The following is a 12867-nucleotide window of genomic DNA, read 5'->3' on the forward strand; positions in this document are numbered from 1 at the left end:
AAGCTCTTCACAAGAAATCCAATCGGCCATTAACGACCTCTCTACTACTCCCCTCAAAAGACTCAGTCCCGTTATGGACTCAGGCCAACGATAACATTTCCTAACGATGTTTATTTTGCGCATCGGCAGGCATTAAGGAATCATTTTGCCAGGAAGAAATGGATTCGGCTATCATTAGCTTTTCAGAATCCATCATTTTGTTTTATATAAGCGATTTTGTGTCGCCATTAGGGCAACAGCTATAAATTTCATATGCATTAATATACGAATTCGATTTTTAAATTTACTTCTACATGCCCTTTTCATAATTTTAGTATAGTGTTCGGTATTGTACACATTAATGTTTCGCATGAACTTGACAATGCGAAACAAAAAATATGCACCTTAAGGCAGATACATCTTGCAACATGGAAAATGTATTTGGCGAAATTGCACTAAATTTGTTTCCAGCCCTGTTTCGTTCTTTGTGGCTTCATTTCGTGCATTGATTGATGCCCAAACGGAAAAAACCTGTAGTGCAAATCGAGTGTTGTGAAATTATACCAAGTGTATTCACCATATTAGAATGTTCAAATTCGCCCAAAGAACGCCGGAGACTGTTCAGTTTGGAGAGAGTGCCTAGTCTGAGGTGAGTTTCAATTCAGTGATCTAGTGCATTTGCATCACTTGCAGTGGCCTACCTGGTTATGGTATATTTTTATGGACTTGGGGACTAGTTACTCCTAATTTCGTGTGGGAACCCCCTGAACCGTTCTGGTGTTCACTACACGTCTGAGGCCGTCATGTTTGTAGCGGGTAGGATATTCGAGCACTGCAGGGCTTTTCTAGATCAAAGTGTTGGTGAGCATGTCGATCGATTGGTGGGTCTTTAAAGTCTTCTTTGCCAAATTATTTAGTTTCAAATGAAGTGAGGGTCAGTGCTAGCAATAGTTCCTTTAGGACGAATCAAATAGAATAGGACGGAATTTTTGTAAGGGATCTAATTATAATAAGAGGGCGATCCTCGATAAAAATAGCAGGATATAATTATCTTTTTCAAAGTACAGGCGCAGATATATTATTGGGAAAGAAAGCTGGTTATCCAATAACTTTGCCGGTGGTGAAATTTTCCCAAAATCCTTTCCCATTGACAGAAATGATGGCCCAATAGGATCGAGAGCGGTGTCTGCAGTTTAAAGTTCTTGCATCAGCAGGGCTGAGGTGATTCCGGGTAATTGTTTGTGAAGTGTTTGGTGCTCAATTAAAAGTCTTCAATCCAAAAGAATTTATGTATGTGCGTTTAACATATCACCAGTCGGTAAAGAAAATTCAATACTAGAATTAGATGAGCAAATAAAAGGCTTTTATTCTCAACACAATGATTGCGACGTTCTAATCGGTTGAGATCTCAATGTCCTCTCTATTGACTGGAGCAAATATAGTTTTAAAATGTTAGGTAAAGACAAAGATATCTGCAAAACGATATTGAAATCTTTCACGGTGAAATCGTTGCATCAATATGTCATTTCACCAACTAGGGGTGATAATATTCTTGATTTGTTAGCAACGGTTATTCCCGAAAAAGTCTTAACTATAGAAACTATATAAGGAATTAGTGACCACAGGTCAGTAAATGCTAAGTTTTCGCTACACGGGGTCCGAAATAAGAAACCTAAACGGAAAATGTACTTGAATTAAGAAGGGGACTACAGTAGTTTAAAGTGCGCGCTGCAGAATTAATTTGCAGTTTTTAAGAAATATAGTAAGTACCGAAATACTGAGGATACGTGGAATCACTTCCTTGAGATCACGCGCTCAGCAGTCAACAAGTTCATTTCCAGTTAATTTATAAAAGATAGTATGAAACCTAGATGGTACAATGCAGATGTTAGAAAGGCTATGTCATGCCAAATGAAAAATATTAGGGATGACATCTCTAGGGACAAATAAATGAGATCACTTATGATAACAAAATATCTAGGGCGAAACCCAAGAAGGAATTTCGGAAAGCGTTAAGGGAATAAAGGGAACCTAGTTGCCCCACATTCATTTCGTGCAAGGTTATGGAACATATATTTACTAGTTAGATCGTGAGATACCTCGATAGTCAGAAGTTATCAATGAAAAATCAGCACGGTTTCCGGAAAGGAAAGGAAAATCTTGCGAGACACAACTTGCGCTTTTTGTTCATGATATTCTTGTTTCGGGAGAAAGCAATGCTTAAGTGAACGTGATTTTTCTAGATTTTAAGAAAGCCTTCGACAAAGTACCTCATAGTAAAGTACTCGCAAAGCTAGAAGCATATGGCATAGATAAAAATATCCTGAATTGGATTAAAGGCTTTTGAATGGTCGGGTACAAAGAGTAGTGATAGATGGAGTTATCTCAAATGCAGTAGAAGTTACTTCAGATGCTCACCAGGGAAGTATTATCGGACCTCTTTAACTTCTACTTTATATTAACGACACAGGCACCATAGTCGCTCGTAAGACACGTTTATTTACCGACGACGCAGTGGTTTACCGTTATATCCGTGATCCTGAGAACAGAGCAGCTTTTTGAGATGACCTTAATGCTATACAACGCTGGTGCGACAGTTGGCAATTAGATATAGACTGAAAAAAGTGCGTGGTCATAATTTTTTGGAAAAAGAGCGATTCCCTCTTGGACGCCTGCTGCATTGGGAACACCGAAATGGAATGTATAGACTCAATTAAATACTTCGACGTTACCCTCACTCACGATCTCTCCTGGTTGAAGCACGTACGGGGAATGTGTGGACAAACTAACAAAAAATTAGGATTTATTAGAAGAGTACTGGGTAAACATGAGGAAAAAGTCAAAGAGGAATGTTATCTGTCGCTGGTTAGGCCTCATTTGAAATATGTTGCAAGTATATGAGATCCTCACTAAGTTGGATTAATTGCCGAATTGGATCGCGTGTACCGTAGAGGAGTTAGATTTGTAAAACGTTGTTATGGTAAACTTAGTATTCAAAATATTAGAGCAGCTAGGCTGGGAATCACTCACGGAGCGAAGGTTAAATTTGAGATTGAAGCTGTTGCATAAATTGGAAGGAAGTCTCCTTAGCAGCGATGTTGAAAATGTCTTATTACCCCCATCGTATTGCGATAGGAGAGATCACGTCAATGAAATTGGAGAGATTAAGTGTTGGACAGAGAGATTTAAGTTGCCATTTTTTCCTCAATGTGTGCATCCACCCCCTGCTATACACCCTAGTGGTGGCTTGCAGGGTACATAAATACATTTTTTAAATGAATTTCTGGATGAAATTACAAAAATATCTTCAGGCCATATACCGCATATTGAAGCAACTCCTTAATCCTGCATTCATTTTACCTGTCGTGATTCCACTCAAAATACCTATTCTCTTCTTCGTCGACCTCGCTCTACCACCGTCCTCTCTTTTCTCAGAGTGTCCTTTCATCAGATTACCCCCGTCTCCACGTTTTCTGCCCTCAAACACCTCCCAACAACCAACCACCTCTCTTCCCGCACCATGTCTCCTGCTTCATATTTTGCTTTCCTTTCCGTATATTTCATATTGTTTCATACTTCTTCACTCACAAACGCATCGCAAAGCCCTCAAATCTACGCTCAAACTCCTGCCTCAAACACCTAATTTCTTAGCCAAGCAAAATTGCGCCCCATTCTTAATATTTGGTCATCAGTCTTTTCTTTACATCTTCAGCTAAGGCCCCCGCCCTTCACAGCAGCCTCTTTGTAAACGCTGCCATACTTATCTAAACGTTTTTTCTTCGAACCATCCCACCAATTTGCCAACTCTCATCCAAAACACGTCAAAATAGACGAATTTAATTTACCCGTTCTAGTCTGCAAAGGATAAATAGACCTTGTTATGTCCTTTTCTAAGACTGACTATATGAAATAATATTTCCGTAAGTCGTAAAGGGTCAACTCTTTACAGCTTTAGGAAATATTGTTCAATATGGTGAGTTTGCTATACTATAGTCTGTTTGACTCAAAAATTCAACGTTCATCCTTCCTTCTTGTGCACTAAATATTGATTGTAACCCTCTGGTTGACAGGATAACAAACGCTAGTATATTCGCAGGACTAACTGGTTTTGAAGAGCTCCCCATTTCTATCCCTAATCTAGCTTCAGCCGTTTCCATACATCTTTCACCATTTCCTCCGCACGTACTTACGTTGGCATGAACAGGGAATATTGGGCATCTCCGTCTTACTCCCTTTCATTTGGACTGCCAGTCTCCAGTCCCAATCAGTACCTTCACACGCTGAGACGTACAGGTTCCGGGATAGTCTATCTCTCCAGCCTCTTTCTGCATATATTCTGCAAAATGACCATTAGTTGTTTAGAATTTACTCGGTCGAACACCTCAAAAATTTATTTATACCTCAAGCTACTTTCGATAGAGTAGAAATACGCCAGATTTGATCTAAAGCTTTGCATAATTAGGGATAGCATTCTTGTACATAGTATCTGTTCAGAGAATTCTATAATGGAGAGGAATTATAACCTGAAGAGATAACGAAACCTAGGTCGCAATAAAAATATTCCATGTGGAAAATAAAAGTGTCTTCTTTCATTGTGAATGATTTCCACTATGTTACGGCTGAACTCTGTGTCATTTATGCCTAGTGCTACTTTAAAAACAATGCCGGTGGTAAGATTCTATTTAATTATTAACCAAAGGATTGAATTGCAACTGAGATCCAGGTTGAAGGATTTTTTTCAACCGTTGTAAACGCACGACTTTGGAAAGGTTATTTTTTATATCAGTTTTTCACGGCTACGAAAATGTCAATGGTGTCAATTCAAGTTATACCATCACTTTTAGTACTTGATGACAGGTACTAGTATGTTTATAAATATTACTGGATAACGAAAAGTGTGTAACGTTACAAGAAGTTGAGTGTCTTAGCAATCATTGCACACTGCACTTCGCATTGTTAGAATAAATGCTTGCTGGAAGACGTTCATGCCTGAAAATGTAATCCCCAAGTTTAACTGAAATCAATTTCAGTTATCTCATACAGTCACAATTTACATGAATCGGCGAAAACTAGCGTAATGTATTCTAGTTAACACAAACAACTTATTAATACTAAAACCGTATTAATTAACGACGGAAAAAAACTACAGCGTTCAAAACGCAAGTGATCATATGTATAATTTCCTGATTCGTCCATCCAACGAATGACTTCATGGATTTGGACATGGGAAATGGAATTAATGTGTTAGTCTAATATAATGCATCGTCATAAACAAGATTAGAAATAAATGAAAAGTAAGAAGAGGCCGCGAAATATTCGTACAAGCGTACACCGACGCTCTTGTGCACTGCCATCGGCGATTCACGTTTTGCCGACGTAGAAGAAATTCCAAATTCCGTTGCCAATTCTTGGAAAATTGTTTTTCAATTGAGAGAGAGGGAGAGGTAACTTCATTCATCCTGTACAATAGAACATTTGCAAAATTCAAAATCAATTTGGAAGGCAATCTTCATCATGGACATTAGTAGCAGATAAAGTACATAAATTCACAGAGATACAAATTGAATAAAATCCTTCTGATCCTGCAAGCCCAGTGAATTCTGTCTTGACAGCGGTGCCACATTAATAAAACAAACATATCACATAATGTAGCAAGTTAGACAACTGTATTTTTTGTCAAGTTTTGTTCCAAAGCACTTGCCCCTCCCTTCAAACAACTAGTCTTTCATTTTCTGTTTCCCATCATTTATTGACTCCTGTGGTCTTAAACCCTTAGGTATTTCATTAAATATTAAAATTACAGTTACCTCTATACTTTGTTTACCCTGATTTGTAAGATATTTTTTGTCATATACTTCATATGTTACCTTAACGGCAATACCTTTTTTTACGTCAAATATTTTATATTTGTCATTAAAATGGTTTCCCGTTATAAAGACATCCATACAGTCTATCAGCAGGTAAAATTCCCAATTGTTACTAGATATTTCTTCCATCTTGAATAATTGTATTCTTTGATGTAGCCTCTGACATTCTCTCTAGATTTTTTCTGTGTATTTCTAGTATATTAATTTTTGTAGTACCAGTGGAATTCCATACTCTTATACCATATCTTAAATACTCTCGACCAGTTAAAATACATTATCTTGATCATATTCAAATTTCCAAAACAAGTTATGTATTGAACTTGACGAAAGATATAACTTTATCTATTATATACTTTTAAAATATGTTCACCAAGGATAAATGGTCGGGTCAAAGATTACCCTCAAGTATATATTTATTTAATTGTTCCAGCATGGAGAATTTACCGTTATGGGTGGAGTAATCTAGACGGTTAAGTGAATGAATGTGTAATATCTAGTATGTCAGAGGCGTCGTACCTTTCACCCGCCGCGTCGCGAAGCCAACTGGCGACTTCCTTTTGCTGGATGCGCCTAATCTGCAGTTTGCACATTTAGCGGGATTGTGCGCGATTGATGGCCATGTGGCCATCCGCCACAATTCTTCTCCTTACGTCCCTACTACTTTGACCGTGTTGGTCCAAAACTCTACCGTCATATGTAAACTGTTCTACCTTTCTAGTTTTTTCCCTCCTATTTTAAAGTTTAGCTTAGCCTTTTTCTTACAAGAAAATCGCATAACCTTTGTTTTATTAATATTGATTCTCATCCCATACCTTTCGCACTGAATTTCCAATTCACTCAGCAATGCTTGCAGCCCCTTGGCTGACTGACAAACTAAAGCTTGGTCATCAGCAAACCTAACTGATTTTACGAATTCCCCGCCCACTTTCATTCCTACCTCCAGTTCTTCCCATGCCTCTTTGATCATTTCCTCTGCATACAGGTTGAAGAGCAACGGTGATAATGGGCAACCCTGCCTTACACCCCTTCCTAACACTGCCCATCCTGACTCCCCGTTTCCCACCCGCACCTGAGCAGTCTGAGACATGTACAGGTTGCGGATTAGCCTCCTTTCCCTCAAATCTATTCCTATTTTCTGCAATATACTCATTAGTTTTTCGCAATTCACTCTATCAAACGCTTTTTCGAAATCTACGAAACAGGCAAATACCTCCTGGTTGTGTTCTATATTCCTCTCGATTAATAATCTCATTACTGCAATGGCATCACGCGTACCTCTCCCCTTCCTAAACCCAACCTGATCATCCCCTAAGTAATCATTTGCCCTACTCTCTATCCTTTTGTTTATGATCCTGGAAACAACTTTAGCTGCGTGGGATATCAAACTTATCGTCCTGTAGTCCTCACATGATGTAGCTTTTACCTTTTTCGGAATAGGAACTAAAACTGATCTCACATAGTCTTCCAGCCAGATTCCCTCCTGATAAATACTACGGATCAGCCCATATAGCTTTTCCTCCCAAATTTTCCTAAGCATTTCAATAGTTCCGCGGGAATGTTATCCACCCCCACGGCCTTATTTAGTTTCATCTCCCTTAATGCCCTTTTTATCTCATTGTCTACTATGCCTGGACCTAAGCTATCTTCCTATACGTCATGTTCCCTTTCAATGTCTAACTTTGTTGGTCTGAGCTCTTTACTTTACAGTTCTTCTATTCTCTCTTGGATCTTTCCTGTGTCAACTATTACCTTACCTGGCTTATCTCTAACTGTTAGCATAGATCTCCCTTTCTTACTTCCCGATAAAGTTTTAACTTTGTTGTACAGCGCACCGATTTCACCCTTCCTCTGCAGACTTTCCATATCCTCGCACTGCGTCTTCCACCATGCTTCTTTTGCTTTATTTGTTGCCCGCCTCAATTTATTGTTCAATTCTTTGTACTTCATTTTGGCTAATTCTGTATTAACATTCTTCCATTTTCGCCGCTCATCCATCTTTGTAATCATCTCATCCGTGATCCATGGATTCCTTTTCCTTTTAGCGTTAACGGTTCCAATAGTATCTTTTGCGGCTTTAGACAACCCTTTCTTGATCATTTCCCATTTTTCTTCGATAGTACTAAGCCCTTTACCATCCTCCATGATTTTCTCTACCGCCTGTTGGTACTCCTTCCTTTTCAACCCATTTAATGCTTCTACATTCCATTTTCTAACTCGCCGCCCCTGCCTTATCTTCTTGAAACGTACGCTACATTTCATAACCACTAAATTGTGTTCTGAGTCCGCATACGCTCCCGGGAAGCTGTGGGAATTTATCACACTGTTTCTAAACCTGTGTCTAACGTGGATATAATCTAGCTGATATCTTCCTGAGTCACCTGGCATTTTCCATGTATACCTGCGTCTTTTGTTGTGTCTAAACCAAGTGTTGGTGATGATTAACCCCTGTCTTCTGCAGAACTCAACTGCTTTCTCCCCGCGGTCATTCCTCGTGCCTAATCCGTAGTCCCCCACCTCATCACCATCTCTTCCTACGCCTACCTTCGCATTCCAATCCCCCAACACAATCAAAAGTTTCCCTGCAGGAACACACGCGATTATGTCCTCTAACTGATCGCATATCCTATCGACCTCTTCTTCCTTATGGTTGCTCGGTGGCATGCATACCTGAATAATAACCAAGTTCGTCGGTTCGGCTTTTATTTCTTTTAGTATTAATCTATCCGTTACCTGCTCTATGTTGACTACGCTTCTTCCTACTTCTTTATTTAATACTATGGCAACCCCTCGTTGGCTCTCGTCCCCTCCGCTGTATATTATTCTATAATTATCACACCAGCAATCCCCGCTATCCTTCTATCTTAGCTCGCATTGACCTAAAATATCTATATTTCCCCTTCCCATCTCTCGCTTAACATTCTCCAATTTCGCTGTCCTCATCATTGTCCTAACATTCCACGTTCCTATTCTAACTATTTTGTTCTTCTTCTCCTGCGTCTTCTGTCCTGCTGCTGCCGGTTTTCCTTTGCAAGGGTTTCGTGGGATGACGACCGCGGAAGCCTTGCCTCCCCCGCTGCCGGGCACGACACACGGCCGATTGAGCCGAGCCCCGTAGTTGCCAGGATTCAAAATCTCTGTATAGTCCATCATACTTTTCTTGGGAATAATGATTGAGGTGGTTTCCCGTTGCCTTCCTCAATAGTGTTTTTAACGTGACACCATCACTTACTGGCCGCCCCACTGGGGTCAGATGCCATTGCAGCCGCCTCACTGAGGAACAGACGCTGCGTGGACTACCTTTCGTTTGGCTCCTAAACTTCGACCTATCTGGCATGGGTGACCCTACAAGGAGCAATAATTATTACTCCCACCAGCACAGCTCTAGGGGTCATCGGAACGCAGAAGGCCTTCCACTACGTCAAGGTTGTAGTCCGGGGAGGGATATATAGTGTATTGTGTGTGTGTGTGTGTGTTTGTGTGTGTTTGTGTGTGTTTGTGTGTGTGTGTGTGTGTTTGTGTGTGTTTGTGTGTGTGTGTGTGTTTGTGTGTGTGTGTGTTTGTGTGTGTGTGTTTTTTTTCCCGAAGAGCTGGAGAATGCTTTACGCACCATCGCAAGTCGTCGGGACTTTCGGTGTGTGGGACTCTCCTAGGGTGGGCACTGCTGCCACCGGTGTCCATCCCTTGGCCTACCCACTAAACTCCCAACTCTTTAGTGCCTGCCCCCCGGAAACCGCCGCTAGGCATTACTTCAGTGGGGCAGTCATGCCCTTTAGGCCACTCCCGATGCTCTTTCAAGCTCAGATTGACTCCGCTTCCATACTACTTTCTGCCTGTCTCCTTAGGCGACTCAGCTCCTCTACAATTTGTGATGCGAACGCGACCCCAGCATTCCAATCCGACTCGGACCTAAGTAGGCAGGACCCTAGCCCTTCTGGTGTCATGGGGCCCTGCCAAGTGCCAGAAAATGAGCTTCGTGCCTCAACGAATCTTGGGCACCGAAACAGGACATGCTCTACGCTCTCGTCCTCACGTGGGCAAGCCGGGCACTCCGCACTTCCATACACCCCAATGCGGTGCAGAAAACTGCGAAAGTTGCCGTGGCCGGTAAGTACCTGGGTGAGTTGGAATGTCAGATGGCCATGTCCTCTGCTGATCCAAGCTAAGATATCTGGGACAATCCTATGCGTCCAACGGCCCACCATGGCTTCATCCCACCTTACCTGCCACTCTTCCATCAGTGCCGAAGACCATTGATGTCGGCTGTTTGACCGGGCTTGGTCCGGTCCTATATTTCGTCTTGTTCCGTGGTAATTCCTGGCGCGTTCTTGTGCCAGGAGATCTAACGGAGGAAGTCCTCCTATCACAGATAGAGCAATGTAGGATACAGAACGGTAGGCTCGTGTAACCCTGAGGGTCACAGTTCTGTAAGCTCGGTTGCAACTTGCTCCATAGCTTCTGTTTTTGGTCATTGCCTCATACCATATTGGTGCGCCATACATGATAATGGAGGTAACCACCGAAGCAAGTAGGCGCCGCCGAGGATCTTTCGGTCCTCCAGTATTCGGCATGATGCCTGCAAGTGCTCCTGCCACCTTCGATGCCTTGGTTCCTACCTTCTGGAGGTGCTCCTTGAATCGGAGCTTTCCATCAAGGGTCACTCCGAGATACCGCATCGCATCCGCCGTTTGTATTGCATTTCCTTCCACGAGGAAGGTGGCACTACTCCTGGCCTTGGTGCGTGCTATTAGTATCGCTTCTGTCTTTTCCGCGGCGAGGCTCAAACCATGACTCTTAAGCCTGTCGGTGGCCTGCTCAATGGAAGAATCCGCCAGATATTCAATTTCCTCCACGCTTTTGGCAGTAACGACCAGTGCGGCATCATCAGCAAAGGCCACGATCGATACTCCCTTTCGAAGATGAAGCCTGAGTAAGCCATCATATAAGATATTCCAGAGCTGTGGTCCTAGGACTGAACCCTGTGGCACTCCTTCCGTGATGTTGTACGAATGTTCTCCCTCATCTGTGTCATAGACTAGAGTACGGTCACTAAGATAGCTCAAAATGGTCTTACGCAAGTAGAGCGGCACTTCCAGGCGTTCTAATGCCTCCATTACATCCTCCCATCTTGCCGTGTTAAAGGCATTCCGGATGTCCAGTGCGATAATAGCACACATTTTCCTTGTGCCTCGACTACCCTCTACAGCTTCCGTTGCTAAGTTCATTACGCGACCTATGGCATCAATGGTCGATCGACCTCTTCTGAATCCAAACTGGTTATCAGACAAGCCCCCAGCTTGTTCCACAGCCACCTCAAGCCTATTAAAGATTATTCGCTCGAATAGTTTTCCTACGATATTGATCATACAGAGCGGTCGATAAGAGGATGGCTCTCCGAGGGGTTTGTCCTGCTTTGGAAGCAGTACCAGCCTCTGCCTTTTCCACGCTTCCGGGAAGTGTCCTTCTCTTAGGCATTCATTGAGCGTCTCTTTAAGTAAGCCTGGGTCTTGCAGAGCAGCTACCTTTATGGCCAGCCCCGGGACTCCATCTAGGCCTGGAGACTTGCCTACTGCTATCTTAGAGGCCGCCGCTCTAAGTTCAGCTTCGCTTACCTCAGGTACTTCTTCTGTATGTTGAAAGTTTCTTAAGCCTGTCTCAGCTGCCCTTTGCTGCTGCTGGGGAAATAAATGTCTAACGACCCGGTTCAGAAAGTCTGGACAAGATGGACTTGTTCCACTTCTGGGCTTGATCTTATTCATGACTATTTTGTATGGTCTGCCCCATGGGTCGCGGTCGACTTCCTCACAGAGCTCATGCCAACACTTTTTCTTTGCATCCTTGATGGCTCTTTTCAGTTTTCTGCAGTTTTCTTTGTATTTTTCGTGATACTCCTGAAACCACGGTCTATCTTTCGCTCGCTGCTGAAGCCTTCTGGACTGCAGGCATTGTCGTCGTATTTCAGCAATGTCGTCGTTCCACCAGTGCACCGGGGGATGGCTGCATGCATCAGCTTTTATGGCCATTGAAGCATCACAAGCCAGCGTAAGTACTTGATTCAGGTGCCGCGCTCTTTCCCCTGCAGTGCCACTGCTTTCGTGTTCTCCGAGTATGGAAAGGAAAACTTCGTGGTCGAAAGAGTTAGTATCCCACTTTCTCCGTGCTTTCGTCTCCCTTCTAACTATTTCACCGCCTTATTTTAGTGTGAACAGGAGGGCCTGGTGGTCACTTCCTGTAAAATGGTCGCTGACTGTCCAACTGAAACCTGCCCCCATCAACCTGGGGTCGATGAAGGTGAGATCGACTATGGACGACCTGCCAGCCTTCATATACGTAGCTGCTGCCCCTGTGTTCGCGAGCTCTAGCTCAAGCGTTGCAACAGCTCAAGTAAAGCTCGACCTCTGGCATTAGTCTTTTTGCTACCCCACTCTGTCGCCCATGCGTTGAAGTCTCCCGCTATAACCACTGGTAGTCTGGATGACCGAGCACTGGCACCAATGTTTTCAAGTAATCTCGCGAACTCCTCGAAATCATCACTAGGTGGGGAATAGCAGCTATAGATACGCATGTCCGACACTTCCACCCACGTGAAGCCGCTAACGTGAGTTGCAGCTCGATTAGATATGTGGAGTCTTCCACTCACCCAAACGGCTGCTGTACCCTTGGAGTCCAATACCCAGTTTGCCGTGTTCGGGTCCTTATACACTTCGCTGATGATGGCAATGTCTGCCTTTTCTTCGACCAAGGTTTGAAATAGCAGATCTTGGGCCACAGCGCAGTGGTTCAGGTTTAATTGTACGACCTTAGCCATTTTCTGTTCGCATTTCCTCCTGTAGTTCAGTCCGGTTTTTCGAACAATTAGCTGCCTTATGGCCTTCTTGGCCACAACGGAAGCACTGGTTCGTCCGGTCTACCGTACTCGTGCATTCGTATGATATGTGGCCCACCTCATGGCACCGGTAGCACCTTTTGGGCACCCGCCGCAGTCGGACTCTGCAGCTAACCTGTGTGTGTGTGTGTGTGTGTG

General features: G+C 43.0%; 1 protein-coding gene across 1 annotated transcript; it reads right to left on the reverse strand.

The window, feature by feature from the left end:
- Window positions 1-12201: 12201 nt before the first annotated feature.
- Window positions 12202-12651, reverse strand: LOC139689350 (uncharacterized). Its single transcript, XM_071586434.1, has one exon. It carries the CDS (start codon window positions 12649-12651, stop codon window positions 12202-12204), a length of 450 nt encoding a protein of 149 aa, XP_071442535.1.
- Window positions 12652-12867: the final 216 nt, after the last annotated feature.

This window comes from Hetaerina americana, unplaced genomic scaffold (genome assembly GCF_022747635.1).
Source record: "Hetaerina americana unplaced genomic scaffold, ioHetAmer1.1.p SCAF_22, whole genome shotgun sequence".
NCBI lineage: Eukaryota > Metazoa > Arthropoda > Insecta > Odonata > Calopterygidae > Hetaerina > Hetaerina americana.